This window comes from Telopea speciosissima, chromosome 5 (assembly GCF_018873765.1).
Source record: "Telopea speciosissima isolate NSW1024214 ecotype Mountain lineage chromosome 5, Tspe_v1, whole genome shotgun sequence".
NCBI classification, from domain to species: Eukaryota; Viridiplantae; Streptophyta; class Magnoliopsida; order Proteales; family Proteaceae; genus Telopea; species Telopea speciosissima.
In genome coordinates, this window is record NC_057920.1 from 58,147,758 (window position 1) to 58,160,461 (window position 12,704).

The following is a 12,704-nucleotide window of genomic DNA, read 5'->3' on the forward strand; positions in this document are numbered from 1 at the left end:
GGCACCTTCCCTGGAAGGAAACTAAATCCGTAAAGAGAGAGAAAGAGATTGTGGTTTCTTAATTTATTATATCCCTAGCTGTCTGGTTTTTCCCCTTTTATTGAATGATTTATTAAGGAAGTGGAACATGGTGGGGCGGGTTTGCAGGGGAAGGAGGAGGTATAGGGAGGAGAGCGGGAGAGGAAGAGAGGGGGAGGATGGCGGTGGCAGTGGAGGTGGTGGTTCTGAGCAGATTTGCAGGGAGGGGGAGGGAAGACGAAGAGGGAGTGCAGAGGTGTTCTTTAGTCGAAGGAAAAAGAAAAGGAGAGAGAAGGAAGTTGGGGGTATTTTAGGTTATTCCTTTAGCTATTTTTACTCATTTAGTAAATCTTTTCAACATTGTAACTTGTGATGGTAAAACATAGTGCCCGTTTGATAACCTTACGAGAAACAGTTTCTGGTGTTTTTTCGTTCTGAGAAACGGAAAAACACTTAAAAATTGCTTGATAACGAAGTGTTTTTTGTGACTGTTTTTGGAAACATAAATCAAAATTTATGCTCCCTGGAAGACTTTTGACAAAACATGTTGGACATGTTCTGCCGTTTCTTGGCTGAAAATTGAAAAAGTGTGCTCGATAAAAACTCCTATATTCATTCACTATGCTCTTTTGTAAAATTGAAAAAGTGTGCTAAACATATCTTTTTGTTAATTTTTAAAAAAAAAAAAAAAGGGTGGGTTATGCTTGTTTCCAAGAACAGATTTGTCGAGTGGGTCAAAAAGGGTTTCTCATCACAGAAAATGAAAAAACTGTTTTGCTGTTTCTCAGCACATAACCAGAACAGAAACACCCGTAAGGTTATCAAGCGGGCACATAATTTATACCTACTATTTTTGTAAATCTTTTTATAATCTAATAGATCTAAGCAATTCTCCCTTAAAAAAATGCACATATTGGTTAAATAATTTACCTGTTGGTCTTTCCAATGCACACCATATATTCTATTTTTGTTCTACTTATTTTAAGACCTTTTGATTTCAAGGTTGATCTCAATACCTCCAACTTGGTATTAATCCCTACTTTTGTTTCAGTCACCAAAACAATATCATCAGCAAAAAGTAGACACCAAGTAACTTCATCTTGTATGTCTCTTGTTAAGTCATCCATGATAAGCGCAAACAAATAAGGACTTAAGGCTAATCCTTGATTTAACTCAATTGTAATTGAAAATTCACTACCTTGACCATCATACATATCTTTAATTATATCCACATATTTACATGATATCTTTCTCTTCTCTAGTATATGAAAATTCACTACCTTGACCCTCCCCCCCACACAGTTCGTACACTAGTCACCACACCATCATGCGTATCTTTAATTATATCCACATATTTACAGGATACCATTCTCTTCTCTAGTATATGTTAGATTAACTCTCTAGAAGTTTTATCGTAGGCCATGTCTAGATCAATAAAGACCACATGGAGATCCTCCTTGCCCTTTTTATATCTTTCCAAGTGTCTCCTATGTAAAAAAAGAAAAAAAAATAGCTTCCACCATACAATTTCTTATCATAAAACCAAATTAGGTCAAGTTTGCCACGTGTTAAATTAACGGTCTAATTCCAGTACTCCACCGTATGGCCTGCCTAGTATTCAACTTTTAGGTCATCTTTTTTAACCTTTTCACCATTTTTAACCCCATATTTCATCCGGTGGAAAACTTCCTTTAGATTAAAATTTCACATGTGGGAGAGGTCTTTGACGCTTACCTACCTATGCCCCAAGTTTGAGTTCAAAGAAACTTCTAAATGACAGTCATACGGTGGATCGTTGGTTAGAGGCAGCACAACCAACATTCATTGCATGAACTAACTAATAAAAACTAAGGAAAAAGAACTCTGTCCGAGAATGTGGCTTACGCCAACACTCCCAAGAATCTATCTCTCTCCTTCCCATATGAAAAAACACCTCTACCCCCCTTGTTTTGAGGAGAAGAGATATAGACACATAGGAGTGTGGCCTACAATGCTGACATAGGCCACACTCTCCGGACAAAAAACTACTTCCCTAAAAATTATAACGTTGCATGAACTGACTAATAAAAACTATATAAAAAAGAGGAGAAAAAAGATATGAGTTTGTTATATATTAATGGTTTTTTTATGAAAGTATTATACTTTCTCTTTAGAAATTAAAATTTTCCATATGATTTGGGGATAGTAATGTGGCCAACATGTAAATATACCATCATTTTATATCTACTTTTTTGCCTTCTTGTAGCAAAATCCCCAAGTTTATTGAATACTCTCCAAAAAAATCATAGATTTTGGGAAATCTTTGTTTCTTGATTCCAATTTCTAGGATTCTAGCCAATACTGACTACGGAATCGGTGAGGGCCAATCCCATGTCCGATTCCGATTACTTGAACCCTGGGATGAGTTCTTGCCGATGGATATCTCCGACATGTTCTCATCACTAGGTTGCACATTTTTTGGTGGAAAAGAGAGCTGAAGCTTCATGATAATTCAAAATTAGTCCAACAAGCAGCAAATGCAGATAGAAGCAATGCAATGCACACTGGATATTCATGAAGAGGGAAAAAATGCAGTGTGGTTATCCAACCAACCAAACAAAACAAAAATATTTATAATGGTTAAAATGAGTAATAAACAGCGGAAAACACCTCAGACAACTTTTGAGTATCATTAGCATTTACAAGGACACTGAGCTTGTCAAATATTATGACATTTCAGCTTCAGCCCTAGTGTTGAAAATTAATCTCCATCCGGCGTATCACCGAAGTAGGCTGTGATTGCCTTAAACTTAACATTTAAGAAGTTTTTTCTCAACCTGAAAGAAAAGAAAATCCTAGCTATTTTACCCAGCAGAAATATGACTAAGAACAACTTTTAAGGTGTACCAATGTATCATTACAATATGACTAAGAACAACTTTTAAGGTGTACCATTACCATTTGCAAGGACACTGAGAGCCCAAGATATGGTCCTCCTCAAAGAGCTAGTCAAAATCTATGACATTCCAGCTTCAGCTCGAAGGGGGAAGAATTAGTCTCCATCTGACGTATCACTGAAGTAGGCTGTGATTGCCTTCAACTTACCATTTAAGAAGTTTTTCTCAACCTGAAAGAAAAAGAAAATCCAAGCTATTTTACTAAGAAGAAATATGACTAAAATATTATAATTTGAACTGACCAGATTTTTTTTTTTTTTTATACGGAACAGATTTCAAGGCAACCATGACCAGGAAAACAGAACAGATAGCAATGAGGCAGGTATTTCAATGTAGAGCAATGTCTAGCCCAGAATTAGCCAAGACTATACCAGTGAGTCCTCCTAGGGTGAACAAAAAGATGAACCCTTTTAATTTCCCTACAGGCTTCCAGTAAAAAGTGCAACTGACCATAGATCCATGGTGACATCCCAGAAAGGAGAGACGCGGTCCGCCTTAGGGTTCCCCATTTTAATCCTGATATATCTACAGGACAAGATTCTGAGAATGAGACATGTAGAACACACAACCACAGAATACACCCACGATGCAGGACATGTAGGTACACAACTAGATCAGAGGAGCACATTGTATCTGATCCATGCAGTTCTCACTAAAACTTTCCTATATTTCCTAGGACCATCCAAAGAAGTGATCATCCAGCTCGAACATTTAACCTAGATGTAGGATCCATGGAATCTCATCCCAACGCATTACCATGACATTATGACAACATTAGACAGCAATTAAAATCTAATAATTTCTTCCAATGTTCAAGGTTTCACCGCGAAATTTCACAAAATATTTTCGGTTTCACAAGATGTCGAAACTAAACTCCATACGATATGTAAAACGTGCAAGGTTTCAGTTGAAATTTCGACAATATGTGTGGTTTCAGTATCGTTTCAACAGAAACAATACAAACCTTTAATATAAATATATAGGTACCATTTGACAACATTTTGTTTCTGTTGTTTCTGTGCTATTAATGTTTCCAGCACACAATTAACACAGAAAACGCGTTTGAGGAATCCGTTTTGTTTCACTTGTTTTTTATAACAAAAATAGAAATTTATAACAATTTATGAATTTAAAAACATTTTTGTAATAACAACAATTTGTTGTTTTTACATTTTTTGGATCAAAACCTAAAAACTGTTACCCGTGTTTTGAAGAAATAGAGCCCTAAACTCTTTTGACAACTCTCGCTCATGTCTCCTTAACGATATCTCTCTCTCGCTCATCTCTCGCATCGTCCTCACCGAGAAAGCTCGACGATTGCTGCTGCTGTCCCTCCACCGTCCAGGTAGCGAGAAAGCTTGACGATTGTTGCTGCTGTCCCTCCACCATCCAGGTAAATCTCTCATCATCTCTCTTTCTCTCTCTCTCGTTCGTGGTGGAACTGAATGGTTTTCTCTAAAAAGGAAACCTGCTGCTAATCAAAACCCTAGATCTTAGGTAAATACGATTCCGGTGACCCAATTGGACAACCGAAAGGTAAGGATTTTTTCTCCTTAATTTCTTTCATTTCTCCTCTCCTTTCCTTCTCCTTTCCTCCTCCCTTCAATCTATAATTTTTCTCTCTGTGTTTCTGTTTCTGAAATTCTCAGAAAATCTATCCAAAGAAGAGAAATTCTTTGTATTTTTGGGTAGAGCTAAAGAATGGGGAATGCTCTTAGGTATCTATGGGGTAACTGCTGCAAACCCTCAACTCAGGAATCTGACTCACTTGGTCCTCATGATGTCTCTGCTGCAACGGTTGGGGTTTCAGCACTTGCCCATGGCCTAGTTCACTTTGACATCACAGCACATATATTCCTATTTTCTTAATTTTCAGACTTGAATTCAGGATGATTGATTCAATTTAGCTCTTAACCCATCTCTCATAAAACCCCATTTTTTAGGTTTTCACAGTGGTTGAAGGTCTATTAACATTTCTAATTTCTTGATTGAGAAAGGTTCCTGAAGGATTATGCCAGCATGTCGTCTCGTCCAAGAAGGCTCAAGCTAATTGGTATTATTAATAAAAAAGGAAAATAATCTCCACAGTCTGGAATGAAAAGGAGGAAGAAGAAGAACAGAATGGGGAAAACAAAACAGGTTCATCAAACACCATTTTGCAACCCAGAAACGTTATTCTAGTAACAGTAACACCAAAATACGTTTTTGGTCAGAAAGGGCACAGACACACTAGTAACATTGTCAAACGGTGCCATAGTTTCAAACGAAATGAGTCAAAATTTCTTTCTGTTGATTTCGCTGGTTTCGACTCTAAGGTCTGGAAACTTGGTTTTTTTTGTGATTTTGGGCAAATCATTCCCATACAAGCATGAAAGGAGTAGTCAGAGGATAACTTGCTTCGGCAACAGCAGAAACATTTTGCTAGTGGTTTTGATCCTGCCCAAAACTCAATGTGGTACTAGGAATCTAAGATGGGCAGAGGGGTGACTTGCATTCTGCACTCCCATACTTTGACTCTTTGTAATGAATCATGTATAACATTTGATAATTATGAAATGATTTATAATTTTATGTTTATTCGTTTCTAATGCACATTTTAGTTGTTTTAATTGAATTATGTGTGTGCTAGTACTAAATTTTGTGTGGAATAGAATCTATAGACCATATTAGAGAATGTATACAGCAGCATACAACGTATAATACCAACCTAGGATCCGAAGTCAAACTACCATTTTGCGTTTTTTTTTAATACGATTCAAGGGCTCCACTATGTTTAGAGGACCTAAAATAGGGTTTCCTAGAAATTTCAGGACCTAATTTGGGCCTCAAAACCATCCACCGACCAAAATTTCACAGTTTCATGAAATATTTTTAACCTTAGTTTCTTTATAAAAGAAATAAATCGTTTTTTTATTTTTCTTGGTTGCACCTATATTGACACCGTGGTTGCCATTACAGGATTTCTGTTGGTTACATGATCTACACACCTAGTGGGTGAGCCTTAGTGCAACGGTTAAGTTGCACTATTGCAACCTGTTGGTTGCAAATTCAAAACTTGGAAACAGCCTCTCCTGCAAAGCAGGGGGTAAGGCTGCGAACATTTGCACCCCCCCCCCATCCAAACCCTGCAGTAGCGGGAGCCTCGTGCACTGGGACACTTTTTTTTTTTACATGATCTATACACTTCTGATTATTCGGCATGTTCCCACAGTTCTCAGTGTATCTAAGTGTCAAGCTTGAAAGTGTGGAAAATATATAATACAGTAGTTAGACATAAATCATACACTCTAACTTGAACATTATACCCTCAGAAGTTAAAACTTGACAAAATGCAATGCCCAACCAGGTAATTCTCTTTAACATTGTGGATTGCAAATAACTAGTATATTATTACATAAGAGTTCTTTAGTTTCATGAACCATTTTTTACCCAGAATATGTTCTGAATCTGAAAATGGGTGTTCTTTCATTTCTGAGCCGCTGTTTCTCTTCCTGAGAATGGGATTCTCAGAATGAGCTTTATGCTCATTTCAAATTTCTGAGAGAACACTTCTGAGAGAGGGCACTCAAAAATTAAAAAGCAGGAGTAAAACTGTAAAAGCATACTTTTTTATAACAACCTCCTATTCACCTCCTCATTCAGCTCCTCAACCAATCACGACACACATCTAACTGTTGATGGCCACTGCAAATCGCTCATTTGATGACCTCCACCATACCTCCGCTGCGCGAACCAACTCTCACCTTCCCAAACTTCCTCAAACGGATCTGCAACTCCTAACAACTTCAGTTCCTACCTTCAATCAAAGTATTGAACACCACCTCTCCCTCTCTTTCTCTTACTACCTCAATACAGAAACCAGATTCTGATGTGCTTCAGGCATCTTCACCAAACAAGCTGTCCTGTGTGTGCTCTTATTCAGATATGAGACCTGGGTTTCTGTTTGTTCTAGTTTTTCTCTAATTAAGTGTTTCTCTTTACATCTAGAGCTTCTCTTTTCAGCTGCTTTTTTTTTTTTTTTTTAACTTAGGTTTTGGGGTTCTTAAACTCAAGATGGACGAAATTGATACTCCGTTTCTTTTTGTCTGCCCAATATCTTCTCTCTCCTCCCTCTTTCTCTATGCTATCGACCGCCAGCGAGGGTCTGCACTGCTCACTCCATTTTCTTCTCCCTTTGCCAATCCCTGTCTGCGATGCAATTCATTCATCCCCGGTCTGTACAACTCCGCTCTTAGACTCTCAACACCATTAGACGGGAATCGTTTCCATTAAATAGAAACCCTTAGATGGGAATCATTAAGTTCTTTTTTTCTATTGTTCCTCATGTATCACTTCACTTTCTAATTCAAATTTGCAGCCAAGAAATCATTGTAAGATTCATTTCTTGAGAAAGAGAAGAAATCATTCTGAGAAACCATGCAAAGAGAGCCTTAATGATGCAGATACATCACCAAAGGAGGCTTATTTTGATAGGAATAAGTCTAGGGTTAGGTTCTATACACGTTGGGCCTTTGGTCCCATAGGTTTTCAATGTAATAGGCCACTTTAATGGGCCTAAACTATGGGTAATTAGGTTGCATAAGGGATTAGTTGTTTTAGTTCCTTACTGAGTTTTATTTTGGTGTTTTTGTTCATAAATTGAACCCGGTTTAACCAATGGTTCAATTTAAGTGATTTTAGTAGTTTTCTTTTAAAGTGTTTAGTGGGGCTGGATTAGGACTCAGTTTTGAGTCTATTTCAGTTTCCTAGTCAGTTTAAGTTACATAATAGGTTAATGATTAGGTTAGGCCTTTCCCTTTTAGTGGAGGAGTCTACTTTTGAGTCCCTTATATGTAAGGTTGTAAGATGGGCAAGCATTGGACACGAATTTTAGTTAATGAAAAGTTTTTTTGCTGCTCTTCTCTTCTTCTCCATTGAAGATTTTTGTCTTGTGTTTGATCAAGGCTGGTGGCTTGTTGGACCAAGTTTCAGTGGAAACTGGTTGAACCATGTTGAAACTACCAAAACTGTTGAAACCTGGTACAAATCAGTTTCAACCTTAGGTTTCGTCTTGGTACCTCTCGAAACCGAGATTCAGTTTCATACCAGGAAGCCAATTGTGAGTGGAAATTCAAGACTCAGAAACTCTTGGTAGTGATGGTGCAATCCCGGGTTCGAAAACCCCGTTTGGGATCACTATGGGCCCATCCAAATGCCTAAATAGGTCAATGTATAATGGTAGTGGTAATCTTATAATTAACCAGATTTCTCGAAATCTGAGAGACTCAGGAGATTGGTCCAAGCAGAGGGGTCAAATGGGAGGAAAGGACTCTAGAATTCAAGTCGGCCTAGAGTGAAGATCTTATGTCCAGAATAGCAAAGAGAAAGAAGAAGACAGGAAAGAGAACAGACCCACATTGCAATCCCAGTCACCGCAGATACACAGAATAGAAAAAGGATAACAGGCAAGGGAGAAGAAGAGAAGAGGACTAGGAAGAAGAAGTACGAGAAGAGAGAGGGAAGCAAAGGATATGGAACTGCAGGGGAGAAGAAGGGTTAACGTACCTGAAAGAGAGAGAGAGAGAGAAGGGAACGACAGCCAAGCTGCCCAGGCCACAGAGGCTTCAACCAACCAAACAAACTCAATTTATTCTCTAATTTTAAAATCCCAATAGGAGGGTACATGCATATAAATAGGAAAATAGAACTCCTAAATAAATAGAATCTTTTAAACTAGGAAACTGAAATCAACTCAAACAAATCTCTATCTTAATCTACACAAATAAAATAAAAGATTACATAATCATCCTAAAATAGAAATAAATCCAAAATTTCCTACAAAACCCAAAACCCAAATTTGGATCTGGTTCTCAGTCTGGGCCTCCAGTCGTATTCGGCCCAGTCCACAGAAGCGATACTACATCATGGATGTACGCATGGTTGAGCGGCCAAACCACTCTAAACCATTGCACGTCTTCCCATTTCTAATTTAGCAATCACTCCTAGTTTGTTCATCCTCAGAGCAAAATAGTTGCATATCCCAATTCCCCCCCCCCTCCCTTTGAGTTGCCATACTGGTCCAATAATAGACCCTTAATTCCTTCCCACCTTGTAGTTAAAAATTCTCTATTTAACGAAACAAGTTGTGTTCCCATTACTCTAAACACTATACTTTAGATAGATAGAACATTATTAAACTAAGAAGAATACCTCTAATGCCCATGGAGGATTGACAGAGAGAGACAACTCCGCCAATTGATTAAGGTCCACATTTCTAGGGAGGAACATGACAATTCTGGAAGCAATCCTCCTTGCAGTACTGAAGAGAAGACACCTGGAGCATAAACATGTCAGAGTAGCAAACCAAAAGATAAGTCCAACTACCAAAACAAAAAAATGGAGTGTAAGGACCGAACCCATCACACGGTTTAAGCATGGTCTTGATGTCATAAGTATGTACTTTAGCATAATCAGGTCCTCCCCAAGGAGGTGACAAGAAGACTGTCTCTGCCTGCAAAAGAAGGCAAATCTCATAAGTTCAAAAGCTAGGTAGATAGATACACTTTAAATAACAGATCAGGCACCACTATACACATTACACAGCCCTTGAAGACAATTTCCTGAAATAAACTATCATAACAGCAAAAAGAACAATAATGGGGGGAAATGTCCATAAATGCATCTCTCGCGTTTCAACCCCACAACCACAACTAATTTTGACCATGAATGTTACTTTGAGTCATCAAGAAAAGTTGTGGGGGTGAGAAAGGACCATGCAAGGAGGCTAATGCAACCATTTTAACCAGTACACACACAACAACAGCAGATTCAACACATGACACACTATACATGCAACAGATCATACACCAAAGGGTGGATTCAACTGCTGATCCTTGTTCTTGATTATCATTTGCCAACAATCTAGAAGAGTATGATGGATTGCATAACTACAATCATCAGATTTTTTAGCATGCCTACGCTAGGTAGATCTCCTTCCCCTTTGTCACACGTGAAGCGAAAATATCCCTAGACCAATACTGCAGCAAGCTGCCCAAAGAAGAATGTAGCAAAGCACACTTAATGGAAACCAGAACCGAGAAGATGAGAAGAAGAGAGGAAGAGAAGAGAACTGTCGAATATGACAGCCTCCCTCACCTTGTATGTATTTATAATAAAGGATTACAATGAGAGAGGGAATTCCTAATCTAGTTAGGATTCCAAATTACAATAGGAAAAGAGGAGAAATAAAATAAGCAATAGAACTAGGACTAGAAGTAGTAACTCAAACTAGGACAAGGAAACTAAGACACAAACTCAAACTCGGAGAGACACATGAGGAGGAGAGGAATCCTTGAGAATTGAAATATTCTCTTCTCCCCTAGACTCGATATACTTCTACACTCCCCCTCAAGCTAGAGCGTACAAATCACCTAGACCCAGCTTGGAACAACTTCGAAGAAAAGCAGGTCCAAACGGCACCTTTGTAAACATATCTCTAATTACATCTATATATTTACTCAACACCCCTCTCTTTGCAAGAATATTCTGGATTAAATCTCGAGGGACTCTGTCATAGGCTTTCTCCGGGTCAATAAAGATCATATGGAGATCCTTCTTGCTAGCTCTACATCTTTCCATGGGCCTCCTCAATAGGTAAGATAGCTTCTGTTATGGATCTACCTGGCATAAAACCAAATTGATTCTTCGAGATATGAGTCTTTCTTCTCAGACGGGCTTCAATAATCTTCTCCCAAAGTTTCGTAGCATGACTCATTAGTTTTATGCTTCTATAGTTATTGCAGCTATGGATATCACCCTTAATTTTGTATATCAGAACTACAATGCTTCTCCTCCATTCATCTGGGATTTTCCTTGTGTTCAAAATCTTGTTAAATAACTTGGTTAACCAATATACCCCACACACTCCTAGGGCCTTCCACACTTCTATTGGGATCTCATCTAGGCTTGGTGTCTTGCCTACATTCATCTTTCTTAAGGCTTCTTTAACTTCCGCCACACCAACCTTTCGTACAAATCTATGATGAGTGGTGTCATGATGAATAAAGCAATCATCTGGTTCAATCAAACTCAAACTATCTCCATTTAGTAGTTCACAAATACACTCATCCCATCTCCTCACAATGTCCTCGTTGCTTACCAACACTCTTCCATCCCCCCATTTATACATCTCACCTGGTCGAAGTCTCTACTCTTCCATCCTCCCCTTTTTATACATCTCATTATAGATATTTTATAAATAGCTTTTTCCCTTTCATTTGTGTTTAGATTAATATAGAGCTCCTCATACTTACCGATACCGCTCGATACTAATTGATACAGTCGATACTAACCTTAAACCTCCATAAAATCCTATTTATGGGAAATAAAAATTATGGATACATTGATGCAAATGGCTCCAATGTTGTTTGAAAATTACATGTAAAGTACAAAATACAATAATACATTATGGACTTTGATTGTTGCATTTTTTATTTTTCTAAAGGGCGTACCTAGTGCACAAGGCTTCCGCCACTACGGGGTCTGAGGAGGGTCATATGTACGCAGTCTTACCCCTGCTTTCGCAGAGAGGCTGTTTCCAGAATCCAGACTCGAACCTGTGACCACTTGGTCACAATGGAGCAACCTTGCTGTTGCACCAAGGCCCGCCCTCACATTTTTATTCTTCTATTTCCCGGAAAAAAAATTCAAAAGAATATGGATACATTGAAGCAAATGGGTTCAATGTTGCTTGAAATTACATGTAATCTACGAAATACATTATGGATACATTGCTTCATTTTTTTTTCTGATTTTTTCTAATTTTATAAAATTTTTAAGAAAAAAAGAATGAAAGTTTTATGGATACTTAAAACCTTGGTCGCACTTCCATCAATATTTCGACTGGGGGCAGTATTGCACGTATGTTAAGTCTGTGCACAACATCATCTTAGTTGTACCTTTCTCTGAGACCACTTCCAACTCTTGAGTTTGAATCAGCCCACAGCTCTCTATGGTATTAATACATATAAGAAATCTCATCCTTTATAGATAATCAATTAAATGCAATTATCTCATCATACTTTATTCTCCTTTATAGTTTATATATGATATATTTAACTTATTGCTTATTTATAGTGTATGCTTCAAAACTGTATTTTGCATGTATCCTTAACATTTCCACGTGTTCCTTGAACATTTCCATGTGTATCTTTAGCATATCTTGTCTTTCTGATATGTCTCTTAAAATCACCCTTCCAATACAATAGCCGATACCGATACTTAAAACCTTGGTTATAGTTATACCAAAAAATAGTGATATGCATATTGCATTGTGAGAGACTGCTCAAGGTTCTTTTGCAATGAGGATTCTAATGCAGAGTTCAATATGAATTTTAGATTGTGTTCTTTAGAAGTTATTTCATAATGCATCTTGTTATCGTGACTTGTGTAAGTCGGCAGGCGCTAATACCGAGACAGGTGAGAAGGGCAGTTTAGTCTAGTTTTATTATTTGTTTTTATTTTGTTTTTCCTGTTATGCCCTTAGTAATTATATATAATGAAGTTTAGTGGGAGATTACACATATCGTGTAACTCCCAACTCCCAAGTTGCATATGTCTTCTTCTTCTTCTTTCTCTCTCGATTTTCTCCTCTCTTCTCTTCTCTTCCTTTTTCTCTTTTTATTAACATGATATCAGAGCTATAGGCACTGTTACAGCACTCATTAGTCTTCTTCTCCTCCTTTCTTAAATCGACTATTGGAATTGAAGGGT

The 12,704-nt window shown here is 37.8% G+C and overlaps 1 protein-coding gene across 2 annotated transcripts in view; it reads right to left on the bottom strand.

Annotated features, from left to right (window-relative positions):
* Positions 1-2,535: 2,535 nt before the first annotated feature.
* LOC122661215 overlaps positions 2,536-12,704 on the bottom strand; it is a 30,049-nt gene continuing 19,880 nt past the window's right edge. Inside the window, exons 10-13 of one of the 2 annotated variants that reach the window (XR_006332847.1) lie at positions 9,350-9,444; positions 9,144-9,267; positions 2,956-3,124; positions 2,536-2,834 (exon numbers count right to left, since the gene is read on the bottom strand). Coding sequence is in view for 1 of the 2 variants with exons in the window: in XM_043856554.1 (XP_043712489.1) it covers positions 3,050-3,124; positions 9,144-9,267; positions 9,350-9,444 (294 nt within the window). In the remaining variant the exon portion in view is untranslated. The other variant, XM_043856554.1, reaches the window with a different exon arrangement.